The 27710-nt window shown below is 42.5% G+C and overlaps 1 protein-coding gene across 1 annotated transcript in view; it reads right to left on the reverse strand.

Annotated features, from left to right (window-relative positions):
* Positions 1–27710, reverse strand: part of AFF1 (AF4/FMR2 family member 1) — a 69024-nt gene that overhangs the window by 21562 nt on the left and 19752 nt on the right. Inside the window, exons 2-5 of the mRNA XM_027887257.1 lie at positions 23132–23252; positions 21626–22624; positions 1568–1612; positions 426–512 (exon numbers count right to left, since the gene is read on the reverse strand). Coding sequence (XP_027743058.1) covers positions 426–512; positions 1568–1612; positions 21626–22624; positions 23132–23252 — 1252 coding nt within the window. The remainder of the gene's footprint in view (positions 1–425; positions 513–1567; positions 1613–21625; positions 22625–23131; positions 23253–27710) is intronic.

Raw genomic sequence — 27710 nt, forward strand, 5'->3', positions numbered from 1 at the left:
CATGGACAGAAATGAAACATGCCACTGCCACCAAAAATTTGTTGCTAGCACATTACAGGCATGTACATTTTTTAAGAAATATTTTAAAAATTTTATAAGAGCTGCCAAACACTTCTGTTTAACACAGTCAGCAAATATTTCTGTTGACAATACAGATAAAATATATCTTGTGCTTCAGCAGAGATTCTTGAAATGTTTCTGAAAAGCAGTTACATTTGAAGACCACAATTGCAACAAATGTGTAAGTTACTGAAGCATTTTTTATTCATCTTTATTGACCTTTTAATTTATCTGACTTCTGAAGGCAATACCTCCTAACAGCCTTTATCCATGAAAGGGGGCCAAAATAAGATAAAGACACATGCAAGAGCCAGAAAGCTCTCTTCTAGTTTATCAAAAGTCCTGACAAAAAGAGGATGTTTTACCTTTGCTGGGAATGGAAATTTGGAAGGCTCTGCTTTAGTAGGCGTATTAGGAGCTGTCAGGGGAGGTGGCCATGAGCGGGTCATTTCCTGGAAAGAGATCGAGAAGAGCAGCTATCAGGACTTTTGCTGGTAGACACAGAGGAAGCTTCACACTTCGGAATTCATATGGATCTACCTCTTGATGTATTTGTACATGCTTCTCCATGGTTGCTACAAAACTAGTGATATGCATTCCTAACAGGCAAGAACACAAGGCTGTCTGGTGAAACACAAAAGGATGCTGGACTTCCAGTTGGAGTCCTCATGCTGCAATTCCAACCAGAACACAGAAGATAGCAAGCATCTGTGCACAGCTCCCCTTCAGCTAAAATACTGTCCCAACAACAGCTTCTTGAGAGCAATCAAGGCATCAAAATTTTGCAACCTGAAGCAACAGCGAGGGAAGTGAATCGCAGACACCAAACACCTCCACTAAGACTTCAGAGTCTCAGAATAGCATCTGACATCAAGCAACTGTCTCCTCAGGATCAGCACCACTGACATGGGAATCATTTTCACACCATGCACAGGGAAGGGGTGCCACGGACTCAGAGCCAGGCACTGGGAGCCTGTGTGCTGCTCAGAGAGCCAGCTCTGACACCAGGTTACAGTTTTGCATCAGACCTGGCTTGGCTTTGCACGAGTGGACTGGAATTCCAGGGAAGGAGCAGCAGCCCAGCAGCAGTGTCACACACAGACAGGAGGAAGGATTCAAATGTGTGGTCCCGCTCAGGGCCACACTGCTGGTGCTGGCAGCAGGGACACAAAACAGCGTGTCCAATGCCTTGGGAGGAAGGGCGCTCAGGAAAGGCGAGCCCTGACTTGAGGAAGAAGCAGCTCTGTCAGTCTCACATGCCTTGTCAGTGGGGCTCTGGAACTGCATTAGCCTGTGTTACACTCACACACTAAGAGAAAGGTTGATCTTACAACTCCAGCTGTATCTGAGACTGACTTACGTTTACTTCTCCTTAGCACACCAAAACACGCTTTTAGTGATGGCAACATGCATCAAGTGAATATAAGCAGGGTGGTATTTTTTTTCTCACCTGTTACCTTAATGTATACAAAATATCAGCAGAGATCAATTATTTAAGAGCACCTACCCTCAAAATCTCTTCAATGGACTGCACATCAATGGAGTTGGTTTGCTGAAATAAGAAAGAGGGAAGTAGCATGAGTTTGTGTTTTTTACCAACTGACATGTGACAAGCATGTAATTGGCAAACAATTGCTTAACAACAGTCTATAAATTTCATGGAAGTCCATTAATAATAAAATGCCAGTAAAGATTAAAAGCCCCATCAGAAGGGCAGTTAATAATGCACTTCTAAGAAGCCTCTCGTTTTCTAGTCTTGAATAGAAAATATGGTCTAATAAAGATGAAAAAGAAGTGAAACAGAGCTCAATAAGCAATAGTGCTCATTCAGCTGACAGGATTCCCCTTGTTGCATGATGTGCATTATTCTATGCATCCATGTGTACTCAGCAGAAAAAGAAACCAGTATAAAGTCCTAAGCTTGAAGAAGGAAAAGTAGAGGTGGTTTTAAGTGGAGGAATCATGCACCAGGCCCTTGAATTCCAGCTCTTTGACTCATGGGAACAAAAACTGCCATTAAAAAAATAGAAAAGCAATACCATTTAAACTTGTGTAGTTTAGAACAAAACCTTCAACACACCGCTGGGTAGAGGCAACATGGCAATTTCTGGAGAAGCCTGCAGATGGCACAGATCTGGATCAAAGATTGCCCCTGTACCTCCCCCAACCATTTCCCTGGAGCCCAGGCAGCAACCACACACACCTGCCTGGCAGAGGCCCCTGTTCCTCATCACAAGCGTGGTGATACGCTCTGAAGGGAGGCCTGCTCCCTGTGGTGCCCTGGCACTCCACCAACGCCACCAGAATGGGACCAGGAAACAGCGCAGCAGCGCCTGAAGTTGCCTTCAATCAGGCTCACCAGCGAAGCTCTGGGGCAGAGTACAAAGCAACAGCAATGTCAGTTATTGAACAAACAGAAGACACTGCAGCTTGTGCAAACACAAATCTGCTTTTAACATATCAGCAAACCCACTTACTGGCTCCTGGCAGGACACCCACCCAGCACACACGCGACACCTCTCATCAGCAGCAGTGTTGCTACTGCTGGGCAAGTCAGAGGCTGGGATAGGCACAACAAACACCTCCTGCTCCCCAGGCACATGGGCAGGAGGGCAATGGCATTTGCAAAGCTACCAATGGTAAAGTACGAAGGGGGTGTCAAGTTGCTTTTGGTGTTGAATAAAGCTGAAACCAGTCTGACTCATGAATCTCAAAGTTAAACATTCTGGTAATGAGATGGAGACCTGATAAAAGTATCTGATAAAGGAGCAAACAAGTGATACTACTAATAACTTATCTAAAGCTGCTGAGCTGGCCTGAAGAGATCCGACTGACAGTGAAACACATTATACTAAAAAAGCTCAATCCCAAAAGTTAACAGCAGGGTCTTCTAACATATCCCTTCTTGGAGCATACGTGTGGAGATTCCTCCCTTGAGTGGGAGGGTTACTCCCTCAAGGTTACTCCCTGAGGCTGAGTGAGAGATTTGCCTATGGCCATCAGTATAGGTGAGGAACATCAATCTCTACATAATAATTGGTTTTGCTAGCTTTAATACAATCACTTTAATATAATTGCTTTAATATTGCTTTATGGTGCACTGTACTATACTAGTTGTTATAGCTTCTATACTGTGTAGCAATAATTCTGGTTAAGCTCTTTTTGTCTAACCATTATTATAATTATTTACATTTATATAAATATATCTGGTTTACCACCCTTAATCCTGCAGGACAAAGTTGTATAAAGGTTCAATTACACCTATATAATCCTTCAGGCATAAACCACTGACAAAGGCTGGGGCTAGGATTGGATTCCAGCTGCATCCAGGCTCCTCTTTGGGAAGGAGCTTGCTAAAAGGCAAAGGCCGGTAAGATTTTATTCAGCTTAAAGAAGTAGGGCAGTGAGCTACCAGGCCCAATGAGAAGGATCTTCCCCAGAACAAGGTAAAGAGCAAAACAAACACTTCAATATAGACAAAAAGTGTCATTCTTGGCCTTCTTACAGAAAGGCCACTCATCTGTTTCCCACATGCTGCACTATTTACATTGGAGGGAGAAGAGGAGATAAGGAATGTCTTTTCCCTGCAATCTCATTTGTCTGAGTCTACATAAAGCTCTCATCAAGGCAGTGCTCATTTGACAAAGATTTGACTTTTCTTCAGAAAATCATGCACGGAGAGCTGCTTCTGACCTTACTCACCCAAACAAGCAGAAGCTGAGGCACAGACAGATGAGTCACACAAATGAAAGCAAGGCTTGCAGATGTGTCCCTGAGCAGGCAGGAGGAGGGGAGGGGGAGAGCAAACAACAGGAAACTACCACATGGCAAGAGATCAGGACACTTTGTATCTCAGGGTACCAAAAAGGCACCTCTTTTTCCTTTTTTCCTTTTTTCTTTTTAGCAAGTTTGGGTGGCTAAACCTAATTTACTTCTTAATTCAGGAAGCCGTGAACAGCAGACACAGAAACTTGCCTCTTCCTGCATAGAAAAGCAGCACTCAACTAGCAGTTCACTTCAGAGGTCCTGAGATATCCCATGAGAGCAACACAGTAAAAACCCTTCCCACAAAATAGATAAGAAATCAAGATCTTACCCAGACAAGGTATTTGAAAACTCTCTCTATAATGGATTGATTGCAAAAAGTAAAAATGAGTTGACTTCACATGTTTCCGAAACTTAAGTTTTATGAGGTGATAAGTGATGACAAAAATGGAATTCAATTAACCCAAGAATCAGAAAATGTCTGCACCAGCCAATTTGGACCTCTCTTATCCTTGCCAAACAAAACACACCCCCTTCCTGAAGTTCTTTCTGATGAGCCTGAAGAGGCTTTGATGTTGATACAGGTTTACATACAGTGAGTATTTATAGTTCAATTGTCAGGAGGATTTATCGCAACACCCCAAAGGGCACTGTTCAGTGGCCGCAGTTCTTCACAGGTCCAGGATCTTAGAAGAAACTGCTTTTCTGTGGCATGAACTGTAAAGGAAAGCAAACACATGACACTGAACAAGTACCACACAAGTCTGCATTGGTAGCATAAGGGCCTCTATTTTTGCTGGTTTTTTTTTAAGGCACCATTATCAAACACGTGGTGAAACTATCACTCTAGAGATTACAGTCACAGACCATCTGGGACACGCACAGTGCCAAAACCACACCAGAGCTGGTAAGTGTTTTCTGACTGCATGGAGGAACACTCCACTGGGTAACACCACCTCAAGCCTGCAGTCCAAAGCTGTCCCAATGCCCCAAACCCGGGGGGCACTCCAGCTGCAGTGAATGAGGACTCCCTGTCATTTACAAAGCTACTCATCCAGTGACTGAAGGAGCTGGGCTTTTCTGCATGATGAGTAATTTTTTACCCTCTTGTTTTGTTTTGTTTGTTTGGTGTGTTTTTTTTTTCCTTCAAGTCATATCTCAGCTCTGTTTCTGCTTGTTAAACCACTAAACCACTATTAAGCCACAATTACCACCCAGTAGCAAGGGATGTCCTTGTCAGTTTTAGGTGAAGAGTTTAGGGAAAACAAGAAATACACTGCTGCTCCAAGAAGAGTTAAAAAGCCATAAAGCCAAAGAAATCACTGAAATGAGATCAGCTCTACTGAGGACTGTGGGTGTAGGAGACCAAATATTACACAGGGCTGTGTGTGTATATATATATATATATATATATATACACACATACACTATATATAACCCCACTACCAGTTTTACAGCCTTTACTGGGAACACTGTAATATGCTCCCCACAGACAACTCCATTTAAGCCTGGTGCATATTTGCTGTCTGACACTGACATCTGTACAATCTCTAGCTAGGATTTCCTCATGCCACATTCAGACGCACTTTCAGTTTGGGATGACACAGGCACCTCTAAATGTCACTCAAAAGGTTGTGATGGTTGAGGTCAAACACACAATCACAGGACATCCAAAACTGTTGGGTGGCTGAATTTTAAAGTCCAGCTTTTTAAAGCCAGTATTCCCATCAAAACTAATGCTGTGCTCCCATAATGGCTACTCCCCTTGCAGCAATAGTACTGGTTTAATTACTAATAATATTAATAATAATCCTTATTTAAAAGTAAAAAAGGAAAACAACCACTCACTTTGATCATGAACTGAAAAGGACTTCAGGACTGCGGCCAATACAATTTCAAGCATTTACACAAATGTAAGAAGCCCTAGAAGTTCCAGGAGGAATTAGTCTGTGTTTAGTACAACAGGTTTGCAAAAATGCACAGGTACACAAACCCAGAAAAGAAGGAGCTCTTGATTTAGAAAACAATGTAAAATCTGAGCAGGCACTCAATTCCAGCTTCATAGCAGCTGCGTGACAAAACTCCTGGAAATACTTCTAAGTCCTCTCTTCACCAGCAATTCCAAAAAAATGACACACTTTCATAAGCACACAGCTCTGCTCATGCCCCAAGACTTGCTTGATTCTGTTATAGAGAAGAATGAGGAAATCAGGATATTAAGAATCACCCAAAACCAGACTAAACTGCTTAAGGAACCACCAGGCACTCAAATAAGAAGCTCCACTGGCCGTGAATGGGCCTTAGATACTACAATGAATAAGCAGTGCTTTATTTTTTTTCTTTTTGTAATGAAGATGGGTTTGAAGAACTTCTAAGGTTGCTTCTTTTTAAAAGACATTCCATTAAAAGTTACACATCCTTATCCCACTCTGCCAATATGTGCCAAGTGGAGCTAAAGTACCGTACGGCTCTGATGCGTGGGGGGCTGAAGTTTTCTCTCTAGTCTTTAAATAGCTTGCCTCATCAGGAGGCTGTGGCAGAGTAGTTTCAAGAAGGATGTCAAAGAAATCGCCTCCCAGAGAGAGTTGGCCGGGCATTATTCCAGAAGTCTCCGCATGACACTGCTGAGATGTATGGGCTCAAACAAGGCCAGTGGCAGTAACAGCATGTAGAGTGTGCAAAGATAAGGACAGGAGGTCTGGAAGGAGATACTAACTGGAATAGATAGGGGCTGCCTCCCAGGCAAGCATTAAGGTGTTGCAGACCTTTCTGTTCTTTCTCATCTCAGTAATTTCCACCCAACTGCTTATTTCTGTTGTCTGCATGCCTCTGCTGTCACAGCCCATTTGGAGCTGCCCCTCTGACATCCTGTGCACAAACAAGCCCCTTGCTTCTCCATCTCCTTCATCTTGGGTAAAGCTGGTGCCTGCAGATAACCAGGAGGTGTAGGAGGGCAACAGCTACAGTACGCATGCGTTTCCTATGCCTCCTGGGATCTCCTAATCAAAACGTGAAATGTGTGTGTGTAGCTCAAGTATGCCAGTTATTGCTCTTTGCCTCATCTCAGACTGAGTTATCAGCACCAAGAGAACCCAAGCAGGCAGTGCAGCAAGGATGAGAAAAGCCAGTTACGAGTTTCATGCCCTTCATTCTGTTGTCAGTTTTGTTTCCTAATAAGAGCTTTGCCACTGCAATAATCAGTAGAGAAGGTCACTTGCTCTCATGTTAATAAATAAATAAATACATTACATTTACAGCTGCTTTCCATTTAATACTACAGTTTAATACATCTGAATAGAAATATCAGTTTTAAATTTATTTTTTCATGTCAACCTCGCAGTCATTGTCACTTAAATGCAATGAAGCTCACAAAACGGCATACGTGCAAAGGGACAGTTTAGAAACAACAGGCAGTACAAAAATCAGACTGAAAGCCACCATCCCTGTCCTCACTTCACACATGTGAGCTTAACCAGTTCAGAGGAGGAGATCTTGCATATTAGATGCATTCTTGTCCTCGCACACAAGTCATGCTAGTGATAGCATGCCAACTTATTCTGCAACCTTGCACCTGCATTTCTGTGTAGTTAAAAATTCATCTTCTCCATATTATAGAGAGATGTGAGATGCACACACACGCAGAGCACATTTCCAAAATGAACCAGCCAACAAAAGAGACAAGACCTATTTTAAACAAACCTCTACACTAATACATTAATCTTGATGATGGATGCAATAATGTTCTGCCACGTATTAAAAAAAAGCTTCCAAAATTTCAAGTTCAAACCATCTTGTTAATCAACAAACACATAAATTCACAAAGGTCTTCACACGCTTTCTTGAAGAACACCAGACACCAAGCAGATTCTCTGCCAAGGGTGTTTTAATGTTCCACATCACAAAACAGAAATGTTACAATTCTTTGCATTTTATAAATCTGAAATGCCTCCTATAGTGTATCCTATACTTCAAAAGAATAATTTTAAAACTTTATGAAATTGGCATTTTAGATTACGAAAACAACACAAAGAAAACCTCCCATGCAATCCGTGTATGCTGTGCTACCAGCAAATTATCTTTTCCCTAAAAAGCACATGGAGGTGTGATTGTGTCATGATGCCGTATTTTCCCACATGCACTAACCTAGTCCAAGATGTTGGGTTCCCGAAACTATGGATCAGGGGTATTTTAATTGCTTATAGCTAAACAGATTGGAAATAACTGAAAGCAATTACTTGGCTTTGAAGTGCATGCTGATGAAACAGTAATCTCAACAGCTCTCTGGGGCATAAAACCACATTTTCATTTTCAACCCACAGGTTCTATCAGCATCCACCCCTTTTAACACAACGCAACTTTTCTTAGCTCTGGCACCAACAACCACTTAGGTGAACCTGGTTTCACCTCCCGAGGAAGAAGCCAAATGGCACCTGCCTGCCACCATGACAACTCTCCCTGTCTGAAGGTGGGTTCCCCGGCACGTGGGAGCAACATGAACTCAAAAGCAAATACCGCACCAACGTCACTAGTGGAGGATCGAGATGAGGCAGAGTCCACACACAAGGAGCAGAGATTTTTAAGCCAGCTGGCTCCTCTGTGCAGCGCTGCAGGGCTACAGACCCCACAGTGCTGGGAACAGAACAGAACAAGCCCCAGGCGTTCCGCAGGGCGCTCCGCCCACCGCGGCTCCCAGCGGCAGCACCCCGGCTGCACAGCAAGTAGGCTGTGGGGAAGGAAGAGCCAAAGCTTGGGACAGCACAAGGAGTTTGTCTACCTCGTTCCTGCACCATCTGCAATGCTGTGAGGACCCCTGAGAGGAACCGGAGGACCCAGCTCAAAGGGCACGTGGTTACCCCAAAACACACATACTTGAAAGTCAAAATTATTCAGATATGTCACCTGCATTTGTAAACAAGTGTGGGTTTGTGTTTATGCTGCTTGCTTGAAGTCACAAGACTTCACTGTAGACTACAAATCCAATCCACCAGTCTTAAAGTCCATGAGAGCCCTCTAAAATAATTTCTCTGGGTGCTATTTCAGGTCCTCTGTGGGCACCAGGGTTTAACCAGCAGCTTGCATGTAGCCAAGTTCCCTGTGGACAGTTTCACAAGCACACTTAACCCATTTGAGTCCGCTCCTCTCTTTTCCAAGGCAATGCCAAAGTTATTCCACCAAAAAAATGCGACACCACCAGGCACTCTCCTGCTTCTGCTCCAACATCAACCCAGCCTGTCACCACCCTTGTCACAGGTTTGAAAACAAATCAAACCATTCCCAAGAATTTTTTTCAGCTGACACTGAATGATCTTGGCAATTTAAGCATTTTACATCAAAATGCTCAGCAAACAACGGTTGTACTGTCCTGTTCCTGCGTGGGTGCCTGGAGGAAATAAAACATTCTTTAAAGATTTTACACTCTTTTCTGACTCTGAGATGGATTATTTTGCTCAATCTAAAAATAAATGCAGGGGCCTCGTTGTGTTCAACAGCCTAAGAAAAAACAAATCACTATTTTGTCTTTCTTTGACTGAAGTAGCAAAGAGGTTTGTGCCCTGGGGAAATAGACTGTTGATATGTTTTAATGAAGGATTCTTTACAAATCTTGAGCTGCTTAAAGAAAGTTGTGCATCTCTTGTTAGCCTTCATCTAATAATAATATAGTTGAAATCAAAACAAACTAAACATGAAAATTAAGTGCAGCATCACCTGCATATAGCCATGCAGACCAGGACTCCAGCCAAGGCTGATTATTTCACTAGCAAATTGTTCTACATGAAGAACCTCCACACAAAAGCACCTCCTCATTGCAATTGCCATCTGTACAGTGGCTCTCAAAAATCTAATTTAGACCTCTTGATTCCACAAAACTTTCTTACCTTCTCTCCCCCTAAAGTGTCTCCAGTAAATAATTTTTAATACTGCTTAATGTGAATCTCTAAATATTGTGTCAATAAAAGGCTGAGGATTGTCCTCAAATACAAGGTGCCTTTCAATTTAACGGCTGAATTTAAGTATGAAAAGCATTTGAGTAAGAGCAGCAAGCCATGATTTCAGGTATTTTCTCATTTCCAATACCACTTCATTGCAACTTGAGTGGCCTGCCCCCTAGCCTACTCCAGAAAAAAGCTGGTCCCTGCAGTTGATAAAATGAAAAGATAAGGAAACAATAACTACATTTGTCAAGACCATCAAGGAAGTTAGGGGTTTTGGTGATGAGAGGAATCCTGTGGTTCTGGGGATCACCTCAGATAATAATCAAGTGCTGCCATCTCTCAGATACGTTTTCCCTTCCCAAGCACCACTTTCCTCTTGGAAAACAAGTCGAGTTAGATTTATGATGGTGGTGGCAATTGGTGCACCTCCTCTTAATAACTCAGTAAAGAAGACTTGGAGATGCAGGCTCTCACACTGCTTTAATACTTAACAGGACTGCTTTTCTGAACCAAGACCTTTTATTTGTCAATCTGTTTTTCAGCCAGCTGGATCCTCTGTGCAGTGCCTCATAGCACTTCCCTGTATTACCACCACTGCAAATAAAAATTTGGAAAATAAAGGAATTGAAGAGGCAGGTTGGAGCCTGGAGCAGTATCACCAGTACCAGGCCAGCACCTGGCACAACTCTGTGCTACTGCGTGGGACAGACCATACAACTTGCAGGGGAGCCAGAAGGCATCAGCCACTAGGAGCAGTGCATCAAAGCAGAAGGAAAGTGGGAAGACTGTGAATAAAGGAATGCTTGTTACTGGATCTAAGGATAGTATTCCCAAAGGAAAAAAGAAGAAAACACCAAAAAAAACCACAAAAACAAAACAACACAAAAACCAAACCAACAAACAAAAAAACCCAAAACAAAACAAAGAAAAACTACCAAAAAGTTCTTAACTCAGAAAGAGCCTAGGTTTAAATTTTAAACATTCATGTTTAATTTTTAAACATTAATGCAAATTGAAAAAAATATTTTTAAATGTTTCAAAACCAAGGAACTTAACCTGTGGGGAAAAAAACAGCAGGATATCCTTTTGCTTGCAAAGGCAACTTTCGCCATTGTTTTATAACTGACCTAAATGCAAAAAGACTATTTCTGGTTTTTATGTTTCATGCTTGGGACAGTAAAGTGCCTTATTATTATCATCATGTATATACAGATGAAAGTTATCCTTCTGGAGACAAAATATTAGACAAGTCTCTTGGAAATCTCCCCTATCTTGCCAAAGACAATGGGAAGACAAAGGAAGTCCTATCCACCAGTTAGGTTGCTCTTTTCAGTACACAAAACTAACTGTTGAAACTTAACTTAAAACTTCTTTTTCAGCTTAAACTTCTGGCTGTAAAAGCAGTGTCCAAGGTTGACAAGGAGATGTTTGTTACTACTCATCTGAACACACAGACCCTTTTATCCTCTCCTCACAGCTTTGCACACTGAGCAAAAAACCCACAGCGCCCACAGCTTATTTGCCAGGTGGGTACAGAGGCCAGGGCTGGACATAGCCTTCTAGGACCTGCTTTGCTCATGTTCTGTCTAGATCAACCTGTCTACAATTAGTATTTAAAACCTATATAGAAGACACCTGCCTCTGTTATGATTCAAAATGTAACCTTCCTTAAAAACATTTTATCATCCACAAAACTCTGCATGAAAGACTGCAGCGTTTCCCAAGTCCCAGAAATTCTTTATGGTCAGGCTTAGGCCCTCCAGAGGTGTCACATGCAATTTTCATCTGTAGCTAAGTGAAGCAGGAGGTGCTGAGCTAACATACCTGGCTGGCATTAGAGAATTCATTCTTCTCAGCCAGGTGTAATACAAAGGCTATGGGCCATGAGCCTCCCAGGCTCAAAAGGTTGTCAGAAAACAAAGCAATGCTGAGAGGATGAGAGAGGGTCAGTTCACTGTTTCTTTTCTCTTCTGTACAATCTGGAGGGAAGAAGCAGCTTTTTTGCTTATTTAACATACTGTCTGAATGGCTTATAATTAAAATCCAAACAAGGGGAGATGGTTACAAGAAGCACCAGGACACCAACCAGCATCTACCTAAGGAAAAGCTTTCTGCATCTTTTCCTGAAGAAGCTTTGGGGCAGCAAACTGGAGAAGACTATGCTCACTTCCAGATTTTCTGTATTACTGTTTCACTGCCTGTACTTTTCTTCATACATAATTGCCCAAATGATGCCGGTATTCATGCAAAAAGTTCTCACCAACCAATGGCAAAATACTCAAACCATTTAAAATACTCAGGAAAGTGAGCAGGCAGCTTTATAATTTGTAGCCACACGACAGATTGGGCTCAACACATTTGCATACTGCAATTTATGATCTCAGGCAGAGTCTCTACATCACAATAGTTTCGCATGCAATCCCCAAATTCCTGAAAGTTGGACAAGCATTTCCCTACATGTGCACCCTAGAAGGCTCTGAGGAAATATCTAAGGAAATGTCTAAGGAAAGGGTAGGACATACCCGAGGGGTTACTGCTACCATAGCAAACAGAAACATAAATACCACACTGCTTCTCCTCTTGCTTTCACTATGGAAACAGGCGCAGTCTTACTGTGGTAACATGAACGCTTTATTAGCACAGAGGGGCAGGAACGGAGCTGACTCTGCTCTGCAGCGCAGCACACCAAGGAGGCAAGGGAGGTCAGCCTGTCCCCTGCACTGGCGAAGCACAGATGGTATTCCTTCAGCATATCCAGCCAAGGATTAACAAAGCAAAACTGCAAATAGACAAACAATGTGATGGTCAAGAGCACCTTCAGTAAAATGCTTTCTTCAAGTGAAAACATCCAGGTTGAATATACCACACCTTTCACCTTTAGCAAACAGATGTTCAAACAGGTCTGAATTACAACTTAGTCTGCACGCCAATGAGCTGACAGGCTGATGAAAGAAACAAAAGTATTCCTTGCATAAGAAGGAGTAGGTTGGCGGGATCTGAATCTGACATGACTTTGTCTGCTGTTACATCTATTTTCCCTACATCTTCCCAAACCATTCTTCATAAACCACTACTATTCAAAATGCAATATGCACAAGGCATATTTTTAAAAAGTTTTTTTCTACCATGTTAAAATACAACCTTTAGAAGAAATATATACCACAGTGTTAATATGGAATCATTCCACACATTGTTTATTTTACAAAAGATTTCTAAAACATTTTCTGTCACTGTGCCAGTGGGCTCACTCTAGAGACACAGAAAAATACTTGTAAACACATACAGCAGCAGTTAGCCTGAAAAATCATGGGGAAGTGCTCACTGACTTTTCCCTTTGGGGGGGGGTTGTTTATTCAATTCAATAGTGCATTAAATCAAACATTTGAATTTAGGCTCTGATTCAAGAGGCGTAACTTCTCTCAAAATTATGCTAATACAGAAACTTAAATTTTTTTTACATTTCCCAAAAAAGGAAAAAGTAAGTATTGCTATTTTGTCACTATTCTTTTATAAATTTAAGCAGCAAAATCGAGATCTGAAAACTTCAAGTTGGTTTTTTGGGTGTTTTTTGTGTTGTTTGTTTGTTTTTTTGTTTGTTTGTTTGGTTTTTTTTAATTTTTTTTAACATTTTTCTTTTGACTTAGTGAAACTTAACAAGCCAGGCAAGATAATATTTCTGACTTTGGCATAATTTAAGCTATATGGTAATATATTGAATGGCAATAGTTACTATTTATCTTCAATGGAAAGTGCACATTTGTACAACAAGTCACCCAAACTGAAGTTTCTGTAAGTAATGAGTGTAGGTCAAGTTTCATAACTGGTTAAAAATTAGTCCACAAGCCAAGTACTATTGAGCTCTATTTTCTCAGCAGCCAAAACAAACATCACACTTGTTCCTTCCTGCTTTGATTCTAGAAAAGCTCCATCTGAAGAATGGGCAGAAAGTCCAAAGTGATTGAATTCAATATCCTGGAGAAGCAGGTGTCACAGAAGGCAGTAATGCCTTTTATTAGATGAAGGTAGCTGCAGGGAAGGGAGGGGGCAGAGGACACTTTCCAGCATAAAGGCCTTGTTGTGTCCGAAATAAACACAAAGCCACGTCGGCTGCAGTTTGTTTCCCATGAGGTTGGGTATATGCAAAGGCAGCTGAGCAGACAGCAGAGCCTCTCTGGGAAATGCACTCAAACCTTTTGCTCGGAGCACGAAGGACTGCCAAGATCATGTCTCGCACTATTTGCTACACCTGACTGCATGTGAAAAGAGGGCCTCAATATCAAATGACATTTATGAACCATTTGACCAATGGAACAAATTGGCAAGAAAGTGCAGCACTGCTAATGCTGCTTAGAAGAGAAAACTGTGTTGAAAAGCAGGTTATCAAAAAGTTAGGAGTATCACCTTTTCAAACTGGGAATTAAAACATTCTGCTGCTTAAACCAATAAAGCACTATTTTATTGTTTTATTAATATATGCTCATCATTATGAAGATGAAAATTGGCATCTAAATCTTGGGAGGGAAAAAGATGTTAAAGATAACTCATTCAGCAACTTTGTAAACCATCAAAGAAAATAAAAAATGAGACCTGAAACTGCAAAGTACGGAATAACCACACAAGGAAACAAGAAAGAAAAGCATAATAGAGAAAACACACTATGCTTTGCCAGGGCAAGAATACCACTACTTGCTGAATTAATTTCAAAAACTAACATACTGGTATGTCAAGTTTTGGTGAACTCTGGCAATCTTACGCCCTACCAGGGAAGATCAGGAAGCCTTTCTGTGATACAGGACTGTACCTGCTCATACAAACTTTTCTCCCCTAAAGGCCCATTGAAAACCAGAGAGCTGACCAATACTTGAGTGTAGCATCTTCTTGCTGCAGAACCGTATGGGGCACAAGTGCTGCGATCAGTGCCCAAGAAACAGGAGCAGTACCACCAGACTTGTCATCACTGACATCACCATGCTGATGCAGACTATTCCTATGGAGCATCCCTAAGCTGCAAAATGCCCCTTCCACCGAGGTTCATTGGTAGCCAGTAAAAACTCCCATGAAGTAAAAAATACAACACAAAGCATGTGCTAACCATTTCCCTTCACTCAAACATTGCAAAGAATCAGATCGAAGACCAGAGGTGCTCGAAATAGCATTAGGAGATTATTAATGCAAAGACCAACATAATCTGTGTTTCAATCCTGAAAGTACATCTCTTGAACAAGACACCACGGGTCTACTACCAGAATGATTCAGAGGCTTGAAATGGGCAGATTCACTCTCTGAGGAAACATCTCCAGTGGCATTCAGGATGACCAAAGTAAAGACCTCCAGGCTGCCACTTAGCTATGAAGTGCTGTTGGGCCAGACAGGAGCACAACCATAGACAGGTGTTTTAAGACACCTTGTTTACAAGCTCTTTCATCTTTCAGTAACTAGAGAAGTTAACTCCATTTACATGAGGCAGCCTGCAATTACAAGACTCACTGCAAACAGCCCCCTCTCCCTACAAGCCCATCCTTCAGCGACCCGCTTCCGGTTAGACGTGAAAGCCAGACCCTGGCAAGGCCCTCACGGGGCTTGGTGCCTGCCTCGGTTTCACCTCCTCCCGCTGAAGCCAACTCCTGACACCGCCCTGGCACAGGTGGCTCAGTGCCACTTCTGCCTGGTGCACTTACCTCCGTGAACATGTCTTACTGCCCTCCTACATGGCAGGGGAGATTTCCTGTTTTCTTACATTCCCTTGTCAGCCCTAATCAGTGTCAATAGGTTATGGTGTCTTTTGTGCTGGCGGCATCAGCCCTGACAGGAAAGAACTTTTAGTCTCTTCCCTTGCACCGAGCCATGAGAAGCTGCAAGTGCTCCCAGGCATAACTCCCTTGGCTCCTCTCCGAAAAATGCTCTCAAGCACTCCGTTGCTTAGCAATATTTGCCTTCCCCCTGTACAGTTCAAATTGGCAACATCTGTCCCTTTGGCACTTTCCACTTAGCAAGAAGCGGTGTGGAGAGTTTCAATAACCTACAAACAGGTTGATGGAGGATGTTTCACGTGAGCTTTTAGAGTTGCTTTGGCATTTTATTCCCGGTTTATTTCCAGCCTGGATAAAATGCGTGGCTTCTTCCAAAGGAGAGACACACAAGGGAAAAACCTCTTTTGCATCCAGTGGGATTCCCCCATTAAATCAAATACAACAAGTAGCTTTTTCTATTTACATAACTACACCTGCATGCTCTGGCTTGCTTTAGGAAAAAAAGAAAAACCAAAACAAAAAACCCACACACAACAAACCAAAAAAAACCCGAACAAAACCCAGCACTGCCGCACAATTCTTTCTCTCCTGTCAGCTAGGATTGACTGTGATTTCTCCTAAGATACTGCATGCATATAAAGAAAACAAGAGGAGCCAGAATCTGTTTACATATCTAACAATGCAAAAGCTATGTGCAATCCTGACCTCATAACCTCTGTCAACCTCCAAACTTTCTGTAGTCTCTATGCAACCACTCCAAGGAGCAGTGACCAGGGTCATTGCCTCTGGATGTACCTGCAACCCAGCTGCTACAGAGACTGAGGGGAAAACCTGCTTTCACTTCTGAGAGCCAAAAATGACCATGGAGACGACTCAAGAAAAATGATGTGTCTTTGGGTACTTGGTATTGCAGTTTATCTCAGCTCACACTTACCACAATGCCCAAGGGTTCTGAGAAAGGCCTAGGACTGCACAGCTTTTGGATATTTACATACAAGTTGTTAGGGGTGTTTACTGAAAATGAGATAGCTCAGTTTCAGCCCTTTTAGTGAAGTTGAGTTTTACTTCTTTTTTTAACTTTTCTTAACCAAAACAGTCAGAAAAAGTAACAATTCTCATTCATGTTTGATCTGCTTTAATAGTCACACACCAACAAAGAGACAAATCCATGCTTGTGGTGAAACATGGAAATCTCCAATCACATAAGGCACTTCTGATTATAAAAAGGGGAGGAGACACAGAAGTAACACCTTGTTACCTGTCTTGGTGCAAAGCAAGGAAAAAAAATAAATCAAAAAAAGGAATACAAAGGGGAAAGGGGGAAAAAGCACAATCTCCCTTCTACTCAGTAAATGAGAAATAGACACGGGGTTGGTAGAAAGATGACAACAGATTAGTACTAAATACTGTGTGTTCATTACGTAAGGCCAAGAGTGCTATATATATATATGTCTTCAAAGATTTTCATTTTAAAAGGATGCTGGATTGAATGAAACAATATATTTATTTCTACCCTACAGGGTTCACCTGTCTGACAACTCCTGCCAGTAGAAAAGCTCAGTTGCCATGGAAAGAAGTCAGTGAAAAATTACTTACTAGAATGGACTTTTTATATTTGTCATCCAAACTTCTCTGTACATATTTAGTCATTACATATACTATATAATAACCATGTTTTAACTGGTGACCATTCATAAATGTTTACTGTGGGGAAAAGAGCTCAAATGACAGCAATTCCAGTTTGAACACAAAGATCTTTGTGTGTGCATCAAGGATAATACAGTGTTATCAAAAAGACTTAACCCATCTGGGCCTCTTCATTGTTGCTTCTTTTTGTTGTTTTTGTATTTTAAATTGGCTGCTTCCCTATTTGTTTCCCAGTTCACATGCAGGAGAGTCCAGGGAGGCCTCATTACATGAGGTAAAAAGAGCTATGCCCTAACACTTACAAAAGTGCCAGGAAAACAAAACCAAACCTTCAGTGAGCATCAAGGGCTGTACATTCCTCCAGATACTCTGCCTTTAATAATACTTGAGGATTTACAAACATCTCTCTCAAAGGAGCCTCACTACTTCTTGGCCCAGCTGTCAAGCCAATTCCCTTCCATAAATCACAGACCGTGTCAATGGAGGAAATACAAGGGTCTCTGTTGGTGCTGCAGGTTTCCTAAAGACATGGAAAGAGAGAATGGCTTTAAAAGCATTTTTGTTTAGGTGCTGGGGGAAGAGGTAAAACCTGGCACATGAAGAGAAGGGATACATGTAAGCTTCTTTGTGTGTGCTATATTTTTAAGATTCACAATAAATTTGGAAAAATGCCTTAAAGAGATGGGGACGACATTTGAAAGTGAAGGTTTTGATTTGGGAAAGAGAGAAAAGAACTGTTTCTTTATGCAAATGTGACGTGAGTCACTGCATGGTTATCCGTTGTGGATTAATTCACTCTGGCGTGGAACTGCATGACTATTTGGGCTAGAAGGCTTAACATTTCAGTGTTCCCATGAGCAGAAGTTGTCCATAATGTATTCACAGTTGCAAGCCTCAGAAATTCAATTAGCCAACATATACATGGTTGAGGAAATGGCTTTCTCAAGTCATGTCAAGGGAGATCATGGGAAGAACCATATTTGGCATGTGGCTGTTCAGTAAACTGGGGCCAAGCAGTCTAAATAAAATGTGTAAAGCCATGCTCCCAGTTGCTGGGAGGAAGAGGGAAGAACAGCAGAATTTCTGCTAGTCTAGACCTATTCACCGTCAGGGTCATTGCAGAGCAGGAGCCTCCCTGCAGCTTCTGTTTCACCAAAAACTAAACAGGACAACCTTTCAGCCAAAGGACCCCTAATCAGCTTTCCCAAGATTCTTTCTTTGGGTGAAGCCTTCACCTGTGTGCAGCAGCCCTCACAGGATGCTTCCTAGAAGCAAACCAGCCCAGCCCTGCTCCCCAGTCACCACCCCTGAACCCACACAGGACATGCAGCCAGGGCTGCAACCTCACTGTTTCTTCCTCCTCCGTCTCTAAGCTTCAGCACTGGAGGACTGTATAATCAAACAGATGTTAATCATTGAGATCAAAGAGAAGTAAGCAAATGTGACAATGAAAAGACTGAAATAAGTAGAAAATGAAGTAATGAATTTTTCACACGGGCTTACAGAGCCATTATCCAAAATGCCTATGCACTGAAAACTGTCAGGGGCCACAGCCTAAAGATCCCTAGATCAAAGGAGTATCATTCAGCATATCCACAAAAAGGTTCATCTATCTGCTTCAAAATGGACTAGGCATATAATTTAAAAACAGGGTCCTGGTTTGTGCAAAAACTTTTTTTTGTATTATCTTCAATTCCCTTCTTATTGTGTTCTTACTTTGCCACAGATCTAACAGAAGGAACATCAGTAATTGCTACTCATCCACTGGCAGCTGTAGGATTTTCATGGGCATTTGGCCTCAGACTCATGTGCTCAATGGAAAGTGAGAAAGAAGTTTCATTCAGCACACAGCATCATAGCTAATATCACCCTAATGAAATTCATGTTAAATCAGAGATACATGAGATGACAGGAGAAGTATGGGGATGCAAAAAGAGACACGTACAATAATGCAGATGAGACAATAAGATAATGCAGAAGATGATGTCCTGCACTGGTTCACTTCTCCCCCAGGAGTAAAATATCTAGTCAGGCAAATAAGGAAATGCAGACCTCAGTGAACTTCCTGTTTTGAGGTTTGGTGTGCAATGACAAACCTATTTGGAAGCAAGTAAAATCTCTCAGCGTGAAAAAAAATTTAACAACTTCTCAACTATGTAGTTTTGATAGTTTACTCTCATTTTCCACAGGATATTGCCTACAGGCATTTGTAGCTGATCCATACCCTTGTCCATAAAAAGCAGACTTCACCCACACTCTTTTTTTTTCATTATAAAGGCAGCAAAATACAATTTGAAAACTATCTCTGTAGCTCTCCTCGCCCACCTGCTTTAGGTCAGCACTATGGGATCCCATATCCCATAGGGCCTAGCAATAATCTCAGTGCTGAAGGATGAGCACAGTAAAACGCCAAAACATATCAGGGAACCAAGTGCCCTTGAGCTCACGGGAGGCCAAGCCACAAGGCAGGCAGGATCAGTGTACTGGTCCACTGGCACAGCTCAAACTGGGCTTCAAAGGGCACAGGAAAAAGAGCTGTGTTTGCTGGACAGCATATGAACATCTACACCGCTTCTCCCCTCCACTACTTTAGCAATCAAGGCTTCTGCCTTCATCACACAGGACAAATCAGAGAGGTGGTCTTGGGGTCAGCAAAAGCAGATGGAGTACTGTATCAGGGATTGTTGATATTTTTTGGTCTGTTTGGTCCAGCCACCTGCAAAAGTTTTGTTCTTTGCCTGCCAAGTTCACTGATAAACGGGAGCTTCATCCTTGGAGAGACAGTTTCTTGTATAAACTGTTTTAATTGATGTTCTGTGATTGGCTCATTGCCTGTAGAGGACATTTGAAGGAGAAACTGAAGAGAAGATGAAGTAAAGCCCCCAGAACCAAACAGATAAGACCCCTTGAGTGAAACAAGCGCATGTGAAAGGAGAGTTCTAAAGTTCTCATGCGTGCGCTGAAGGGCTACACTCACATAACGGGGGAGGGACCGAAGGCCTCTGGCTGGGTGGTGTTGCCACACCGGCCCAGGGAGACGTCACCGGCTAATTGGATGAAAAATGCAGGTGGCTCGTGCTCAGGGCTCTCAAGCTTCACATGAAGGACAATGTTGCCTTCTGCGGGGATGCCTGCTATCTTTGTGAGCCTGCTGACCCTCCGAGGCTGAAGCCTCTGCTATGGGGAATTCTGGTTATTCTGGAGTCAGTAAGACAACCTTGTAAAACACACCTGGGTGAGTGAGGGTTTCACTGAGGGCTTAGTTCACTCCTCTCCTTTCCTGTCTCTCGGGTTCCCATTTACTTGGCCACTTTTGTAATAAATATTGGGTTTATTGCTAAGCTCTCAGCAGTGTCTTGGTTTTCAGTCTCGGCATCCTTTCGAACTCACCCCGTTACAAGTACAATAAGGAATCTTGCTGTATCAAACTCAGTATAAAGAAAAGAAGCACATTTTAACTTTCTGGTTAAGAAGGCATTATAATTTCAGACATCCCTTTCCCCTCATGTCTCCTAATAGTCTCCTAAACAATATACCTGCTTCTAGTGAAACTACTGGTGTTCCCAGCAGGGCCCAAACATAGGAATGTAGGTGACAGATGCTTTCAGAAATCTTCAGAAAAGCCTTCCCAACCACTCTATCCACTGTCCTTTCCTTTTTCTCTCAAGTGAAAGCTATAGCAGACTAATGGAACGCAGCTCAGCTGTGCCAGTCTTTGCCACTCACTGCACATGATCTCTAATCAACTCAAGATAAAAAAAAAAAAAAAAAAACAAAGCAAGCAAGCAAGCATCTTCTCCAAAGTTTTCTTCGCTCTGTGAAGGACATTTAAATAGTACAGCACCAAGAGTGTTGTGTTTGTTCTGAACTGCATGTGTTGATCTGCAAACCCTGTCCTCAGCCTTGCTGTACCAACTGAAATGGCTCAACCTGGAAAAGAGCAATTCATACTTTCCTGTGGATCTACTGATGAAATCTTACAAACTTACTGAGGAGAATCATGTGGTGTTCACAGTCCCAGGTGACTGCAGAACTCATTGCACAGTCTGCTGTCCCAATATTCAGTGAGGATTTGGGGCCTCCACCCACCAGCACTCAGACTGAGTACTGACACTCTTCATGTACTAACTGCATCACCACTTGACCTTCCCACTGCATCATTTCCCCCTTCTTTTTCAACAAGCCTTATATGCAAACAATAACCACAGAAGCATCTCTCAAACCATAAAACCTGCTGCAGCCTCACTGACAAAACCACCGAAGAATGATGGAAAGCATTGTGTTCCCACCATCCAAACAGGATGGTATCTCACCCAGGTCATCAAAAGCCAACCTCAAGATGCAGCTTCTAAAGAGGGTTGTGTATGTACAGATGTCATTGCTTCTGGCAGTTGCTGCTATTTTATGACCTGTTCTCCCAGAGATGAACTTATCCTGCCAGCAACAGAAACCTTCAACCACTGTACTTACCTCTACGGGCTCTGAAGGGGTCTCCAATTTGGATTGTTCAGCTTTGGCTTTTGCCTTCAAATCTGAGATATCTTCATTGGGTTCTTTCTTGGGCTCAGAAGGGGTTTCCAATTTGGATAATTCAGCTATGACTTTTGCCTTCAAATCCAAGAGATCTTCATTAGGTCCTTCATGGTATTCCTCCATGAGAGGTTTGAGTTCCAGGGATTCAAATGGTGCCTGATCTTGGCCATCCATGGGTCTGACATAGGCAGTTGGTTTCTGCTGCATTGCACTGGCTTTTGATGTCAAAGATGGTGGAAAAGTCTGAGAGGAAGGCTGAGTGGTGCTGGTCAAGCTAACAGCTGAGCTGTCCTGACTTTCCTTCTCCTGTGATCCTGTCACTAGGTCCTGAAATGATTTGGTTTGACTGTAGGTCGGCCCATGACTTTTGCTGCTGTTCTGTGACCTGGAATTGATATGCTGGCTGGAATGTAGAGGTGACAGGGGTGCCACTGGAGAAGACAACAAACATGGCAGTAATGGGGAAAGTGGCAAAGGGGAGGCCTGCAGTTCATGAGCATGACCTTCACCATCCCCAGGCTTGTCATTCTGACTGTGCTGAAAACCTGCCTGACTTTCCCGGCCACCCCGATTGCATCCTTGACCTTGGCTCCCACTGTTTGATAAGCTGTGACTCTTGGTGTGAAAACCTGAAGCCAGTTGTGTTCCTGATTGTGCCTTTTGGTAGTGAATGGAGTGGTTTGGAGGACGAGGTGCTATAACCATAGGTCCCACGGGTGGATGGCTGGGCAGGTGCTGGAATGAAGATGGTAATGTATGGCTGGTCTTTCCAGGAAAGTATGGGCAATCAGGTTGTCCTGGTGGGATCAGAGGAGCAACACTTTTTGGAATTCCTATGAGATTCTGACAGGATTTGTTGCTCATGAACTCCTTGACCTCCTCATAATTGCCCAGCATGTTCTGAATTCGGCTTGACAACTCATCTTCTTTATTAGTCTGCAACAGAAGAACAAAGAGATGGAAATTTCAAAAATAGCCCACAAGATCCAGCTCAAAAAGAGACAGTTCTTCAGGATCTTAACTTAATCACCACACATCACCATGAGTGAAGTTAGGTAAGCTCATCTTGATCCTGTAAATCGCTCCAAAGCAAATGGGACTCCTGTAGCCTTTATCAGTTATTTCAAGCCAAGCTTGCAGGTGCACCTATAGCCTTCAGGAACACCAACATCAGATCCATATTTTATAAGCACATCTGAAGACAGACAGGCAGCCAAGCTGCTCCTGAGCACTCTCCCTCAAAGGAGGCCAACCCGAAGTCAATAGTGCTGTTGCACAGCCAACAGAGATTTAAGCACATACTCTGATGAACCAAAGCTAAGCAGATGGGAAGATGCAGGTACAATGCTCGAGTCTGCTACATCCCACACAGAAGCCACAGCTCTCCTCTTCCCCCCAACCCTTCTTCCTCCTCTCCTTCTACCCATATCCCCGTACTATTACCTTGTAGGGTTCTGCAAAGAGGGGAGTCTTCTTTGAGAACTGGTCTTTCTTCTCTAGAACCTCCTGACTCCGTCTCTCTCTCTCTCGAATACGCAGCAAGTTTCTGTCCTCATTGCACAAGCTTTAGGAAGAAGAGAAAGAAAGGATGACTAACACTGTACACTCGTGTTATCAACAACTGTCTGCTTTGTTCAGACAACAGTATATGTCCAGAATGAAAGTAATTTTGTAATTCACAGAGTGGTTACAGCTAAGAAATCAGTTACGTCAAGTATTTGCTGCACAATATAGTAATGTGACACACAAGGTATAGCATGCATCCTTCTCATTGATTTCTTCTCTTGATACCATCCTTCAAGAAGAGTGGGAAGAGAAAAACCCATTTAATCGTGAAACAAATTGAGAAGCAGTCAACAGGGGTCATAAGCACATGAGCTGGCAAATAGATCCACTTGCAGTGATTGATGTGAAAAACTACCATTCTTGTTTTCCTTCAGACTTTTACCCCAACTTGTCACCCAAGAGTAAAAGAGAATCCGCTATTTTGAAGGTGTTGCCGCTTTGAAAGATTGAGCTTTGCCTACTAGGCAAAAAACAAGGCGATACAACTTGGCAATGTATAGGCTCAAAAACTCATTCTCTATTTTACATGGACATCTGGAAAGCTGCATTCCTGGAAAACCATGTAGTTGCATTTAAAACAATCATGTAAACTTATTTAGAAAGAAGGTCTCAGAAATTCAGAAGACACAAGGTTAAACCTCCTGTTCCTCCTCAGCCACATCTGCATGCACTCAATTCCACCGGCACCCATAAAGCCACATCACACACACAGCAGAATGACTTCATGGAAAACCAGATCCTTTCAACTACATCTTATCTGTAAAGTACTACTGCAAACTACAGGAATCACTTGTTCTGGTCTTTATAGACACTGGGGAAGAAAAAGCACACAGGCATCTCCCTTGTCTCTTATGTCTACTCCACTGCACAGTCTAATGTATATGCACAATTCTAATATTCTTCTTCATACACTCAACTTCTCAAGTGCCTGAGTTTGCAAGTGAAGAACCTTGACTTCCCCACCAGTGATATTTTCTCAAATACTACACCAGTAATCAGCTCCTGAAAATTTGATCATCCCTAAAGGATAGGCAGAGGACTGGCTTTGCTGTAGCAGTTAACCAAGAGGTCTGACTGCTGCAGAGGGGGTTTCCCGATCAGTGGGAGCTCTGGAAAATGATGCTGTCTGAGGATAAATTTCTATATATGGAACAGCAGCAAGGATGTACTTGTACCACTAAAACAGAAAAACATATTCATGGGTTAGATTGTTCACGTTTAACATAGTTTCCAACTTTGCTAATGCTGAACTGTTTCCAAATACAGCAAAACAGACGTATCCAGTAAGATCTATGTGTACCCACTTCTGCAAACAATGCAAGCAATTTAAAAAATTTACAATAAAACAAATTTTTAAAAAACAAAACCAAACAAAACTAAACCAAGCCAAACAAACACCAAAAAATCTCAAACAGGAATCAAAGACCATTGCTTCAGTCAATATACATAATCCTTCTGTTACAAACTATGTAATAGAAGCATTTCCTCTCTGCATCGGATGTCATTTTGCATGTGTGCAATTTCCTATCTCTAAGCAGTTAGTAGGTCAGTTGCCCTGTGTGTGCCAGGAAAACTGTGTGCAGTCAGGTTTGGGAGATGCCAACCACAGAAGACAAAAACTTAGGAGGAATTATAAGGCAAACTAGAAGCAATCTTGGCTGTATCTGATACTGTATGCTTGCAAAAGATTTTTTAAGTGAATGCATTTTTTTAAGTCAAAGCCAGGCCACATATTATAACCCTGAAAATTGCCTTCTACTTGAACACTGTCCTACGTCCATGTGGATTATGGATATCTGTCTGTTTCTAGGCTGGTGAGCATCCAGATTCAGAGTGATCAAGCTGTTTAGCTCAGGGGTTCTGTTCTGATCACATTCAAATAAAAGGAAAACTAAACCACTTGAGTCTCTTGTAACGATAATACTAACAATGAGAAGTAGCCATGTTTCCTATACATACCTCAACACTGCATGTAAAACAACTTGCATGTCTCTTGCTGCAAAAACAGCAGCTGTAATATCTCTAAAGGCCTTTTCTTTCCCTGAACCTTCCTTGACCCCAAGCTGTCTTCCTAGAAATAAATCCTTTCTAAAGAGTGTGTGAAGAGAGAGAGAAGGGAGGGACAGAGGGGCAGGGAAGGGACACCACTTTTTTGCCATAATGCCAGTTCCTGCAGGTTTAAGTGAAGATGAAGGTGCCTGTTCCAGAGCAGCCTGGTGGACACAGGTGCTCACACACGTACAGGACTACAGGGCACTGCTTGGCAAGGTTAGTCATGCCTTGGTACCACTGCAGACCACCTCATGCCCTCACGTTGACTAGTGGCCCAGGCTGCTGACCATGCACAGCTGGCTGCCCCTGCAGCCAGGAGAGGGGTCATTCCCCTCCCCTTTCCTGTTCAGGTTCGTCATCCACCCTCTGCCTCCCTGTGTGAGTTGGATCAATTTTTTTTTTGTTCCATAGTTTCCTCCAGCTTCATTGAACAGAAGGAGCTGCAGTTCTAAAAGCAGAACAATGAGGGAAGAAACACTGCGTAGCTACTTACTTGATCATGGAGTTGAGATCAGCAGCCCTCCCTCCCTTAATTTACAGACAAGACCTTAAACTACTTGAAATCAAGAGCTAAAACTCATTTCAATTCCATTTTATCATGTAGGTGCCATGTTCCCATGCATGCCGTCTCATCTCATGCTTGAGACTCAATCTTTTTAAAAGATTGGTTGTATTGCACTAGATGGCGTTCCGAATTCAGAGCAGAAGAATCTGCTGTCTACTGAAATGTCCACTTCTTTATATAAGCCTGTCAATACCCTACTCTCAACAACTGTGGAAACACCATGCCTGCCCACCATTAACCTGGCCATTGAGGGCATTTGTCAACATGCTCTTCAAAGATTTTGAAATCCTGGGCTACCGTGTAACTCGTAACACTGAACAGCTACCTTAAGGTCAGAGTTAGGAAGCCAGGCAGAAAGCCTTGGAGAACCATGGTCAGCTCAGGCCCCTGCAGGGACCTGTGCCAAGAGGAGACGAGGTCTCCATGACCAGCCAGGTGCCAGCAGAGGAAACCCATGCAGAGATACTGCCTGCCCAGCTCCAGCGAGCTGTCCCTTGTGCAGGGACAGACAGAGCCCCAACTCCCCTGCTGCCAATGCTGCAGGGCAAACCCCAGCTCCTGTTCTTCAGGAACCTCTCCAGACTAGCAGCTTTGATATTTAGGCTTTCCTAGAATGGGATCTCCAAAAACCTCAAAACGAAAACCACCCCCAAACTCTTCCTTACTGATATGCAAAAATGCCTTGGGAAACTGGACCTCAAGGCTTAGCACCAACACACCAAGCACATGGGAGCCTGGGAGCTGGGGAACACATGCATAAATCGCCACCACACCAAAAAAAAAAAAACAAACATAACCCAAAAAACAAAACAAACCCCAAATTGTGCCTTGCTACAGACTGAAACAGTAAAATACTCCTAGGCTGTAATAAAGAAATTTGGTTCAGGAAGTTCAGCAAAGCATGCACCCTGACCCACATCATCACCCACACTTGGGTCTGTAACAGAAGCCATGAAAATACCAATGTCCTCTGAAGCCACTCAATGACATACCAGTCCTTACTATGGAGTTCCAAATGCTACTATGTGACAATCCAGCCCATGACAATGTTTTCAAAAAATAAGACTGGTGCAGGAAGAAATTTTGCCTCTCCTGTCCTGTATGTTATCCAAATGAAAACAAAATGAAAATAAAAATATGTTTTAATTGCAAAGATCTAGTGCTGCCAAAGGGAATTATCCAGGAGGAGGGAAGGGGGATGGAGAAAGGCTAAAAAGCAAATACACAAACAAACTCACTTCCTTCTCAACACACAGAACCTTTTCCTCTGAAACACAGAGAGAATATTTGAGTACAACTGCAGGAAACCACAAATTTATTGAAGCTGTTTTGTCATTAAAATTGATTCATTTTTTATCATGAGAAACTGCTGATCAACATTTCTCATGACAGAGATGTATTCTTGTTTAAGGCAAGACACATCGTCCCCAAAACCAGTTAAACAGAAATCGCATGGATGCACCCGTAACAGCCTCTCTGCAGCACCCCAGTTCTGCTGTTCCTAAAGTCTCCATAGAAGAATGGCCACCAATTTATACAGCCTACACATCTGCAAAGATTAAATTTTCAGCCTATCAGCTTGAAAATGCATGGATAATGGCATGGCACAGAAGGTTACTGAGCATTGCAACTGCATTCAGCTCTAACAGTGAATCTGACAATGACTAAGACAAATAGATGAAAGGACAAAATTCCAGTTAATACTAAACAGCATCAAAAATGCGTTGCCCCAACCTTTCCTTCCTTTCTGTTATGGAAACATTGTCAAGTTGTGACTTGCTAAATTTTTTAATTTGTTTCACATCAAACACTATTTCGCAGAAGATACACAGATTGAAC

Source organism: Empidonax traillii, unplaced genomic scaffold (genome assembly GCF_003031625.1).
Source record: "Empidonax traillii isolate 1590-97213 ecotype Southwest subspecies unplaced genomic scaffold, ASM303162v1 scaffold205:size1172791, whole genome shotgun sequence".
In the NCBI taxonomy this organism is placed as follows: domain Eukaryota; kingdom Metazoa; phylum Chordata; class Aves; order Passeriformes; family Tyrannidae; genus Empidonax; species Empidonax traillii.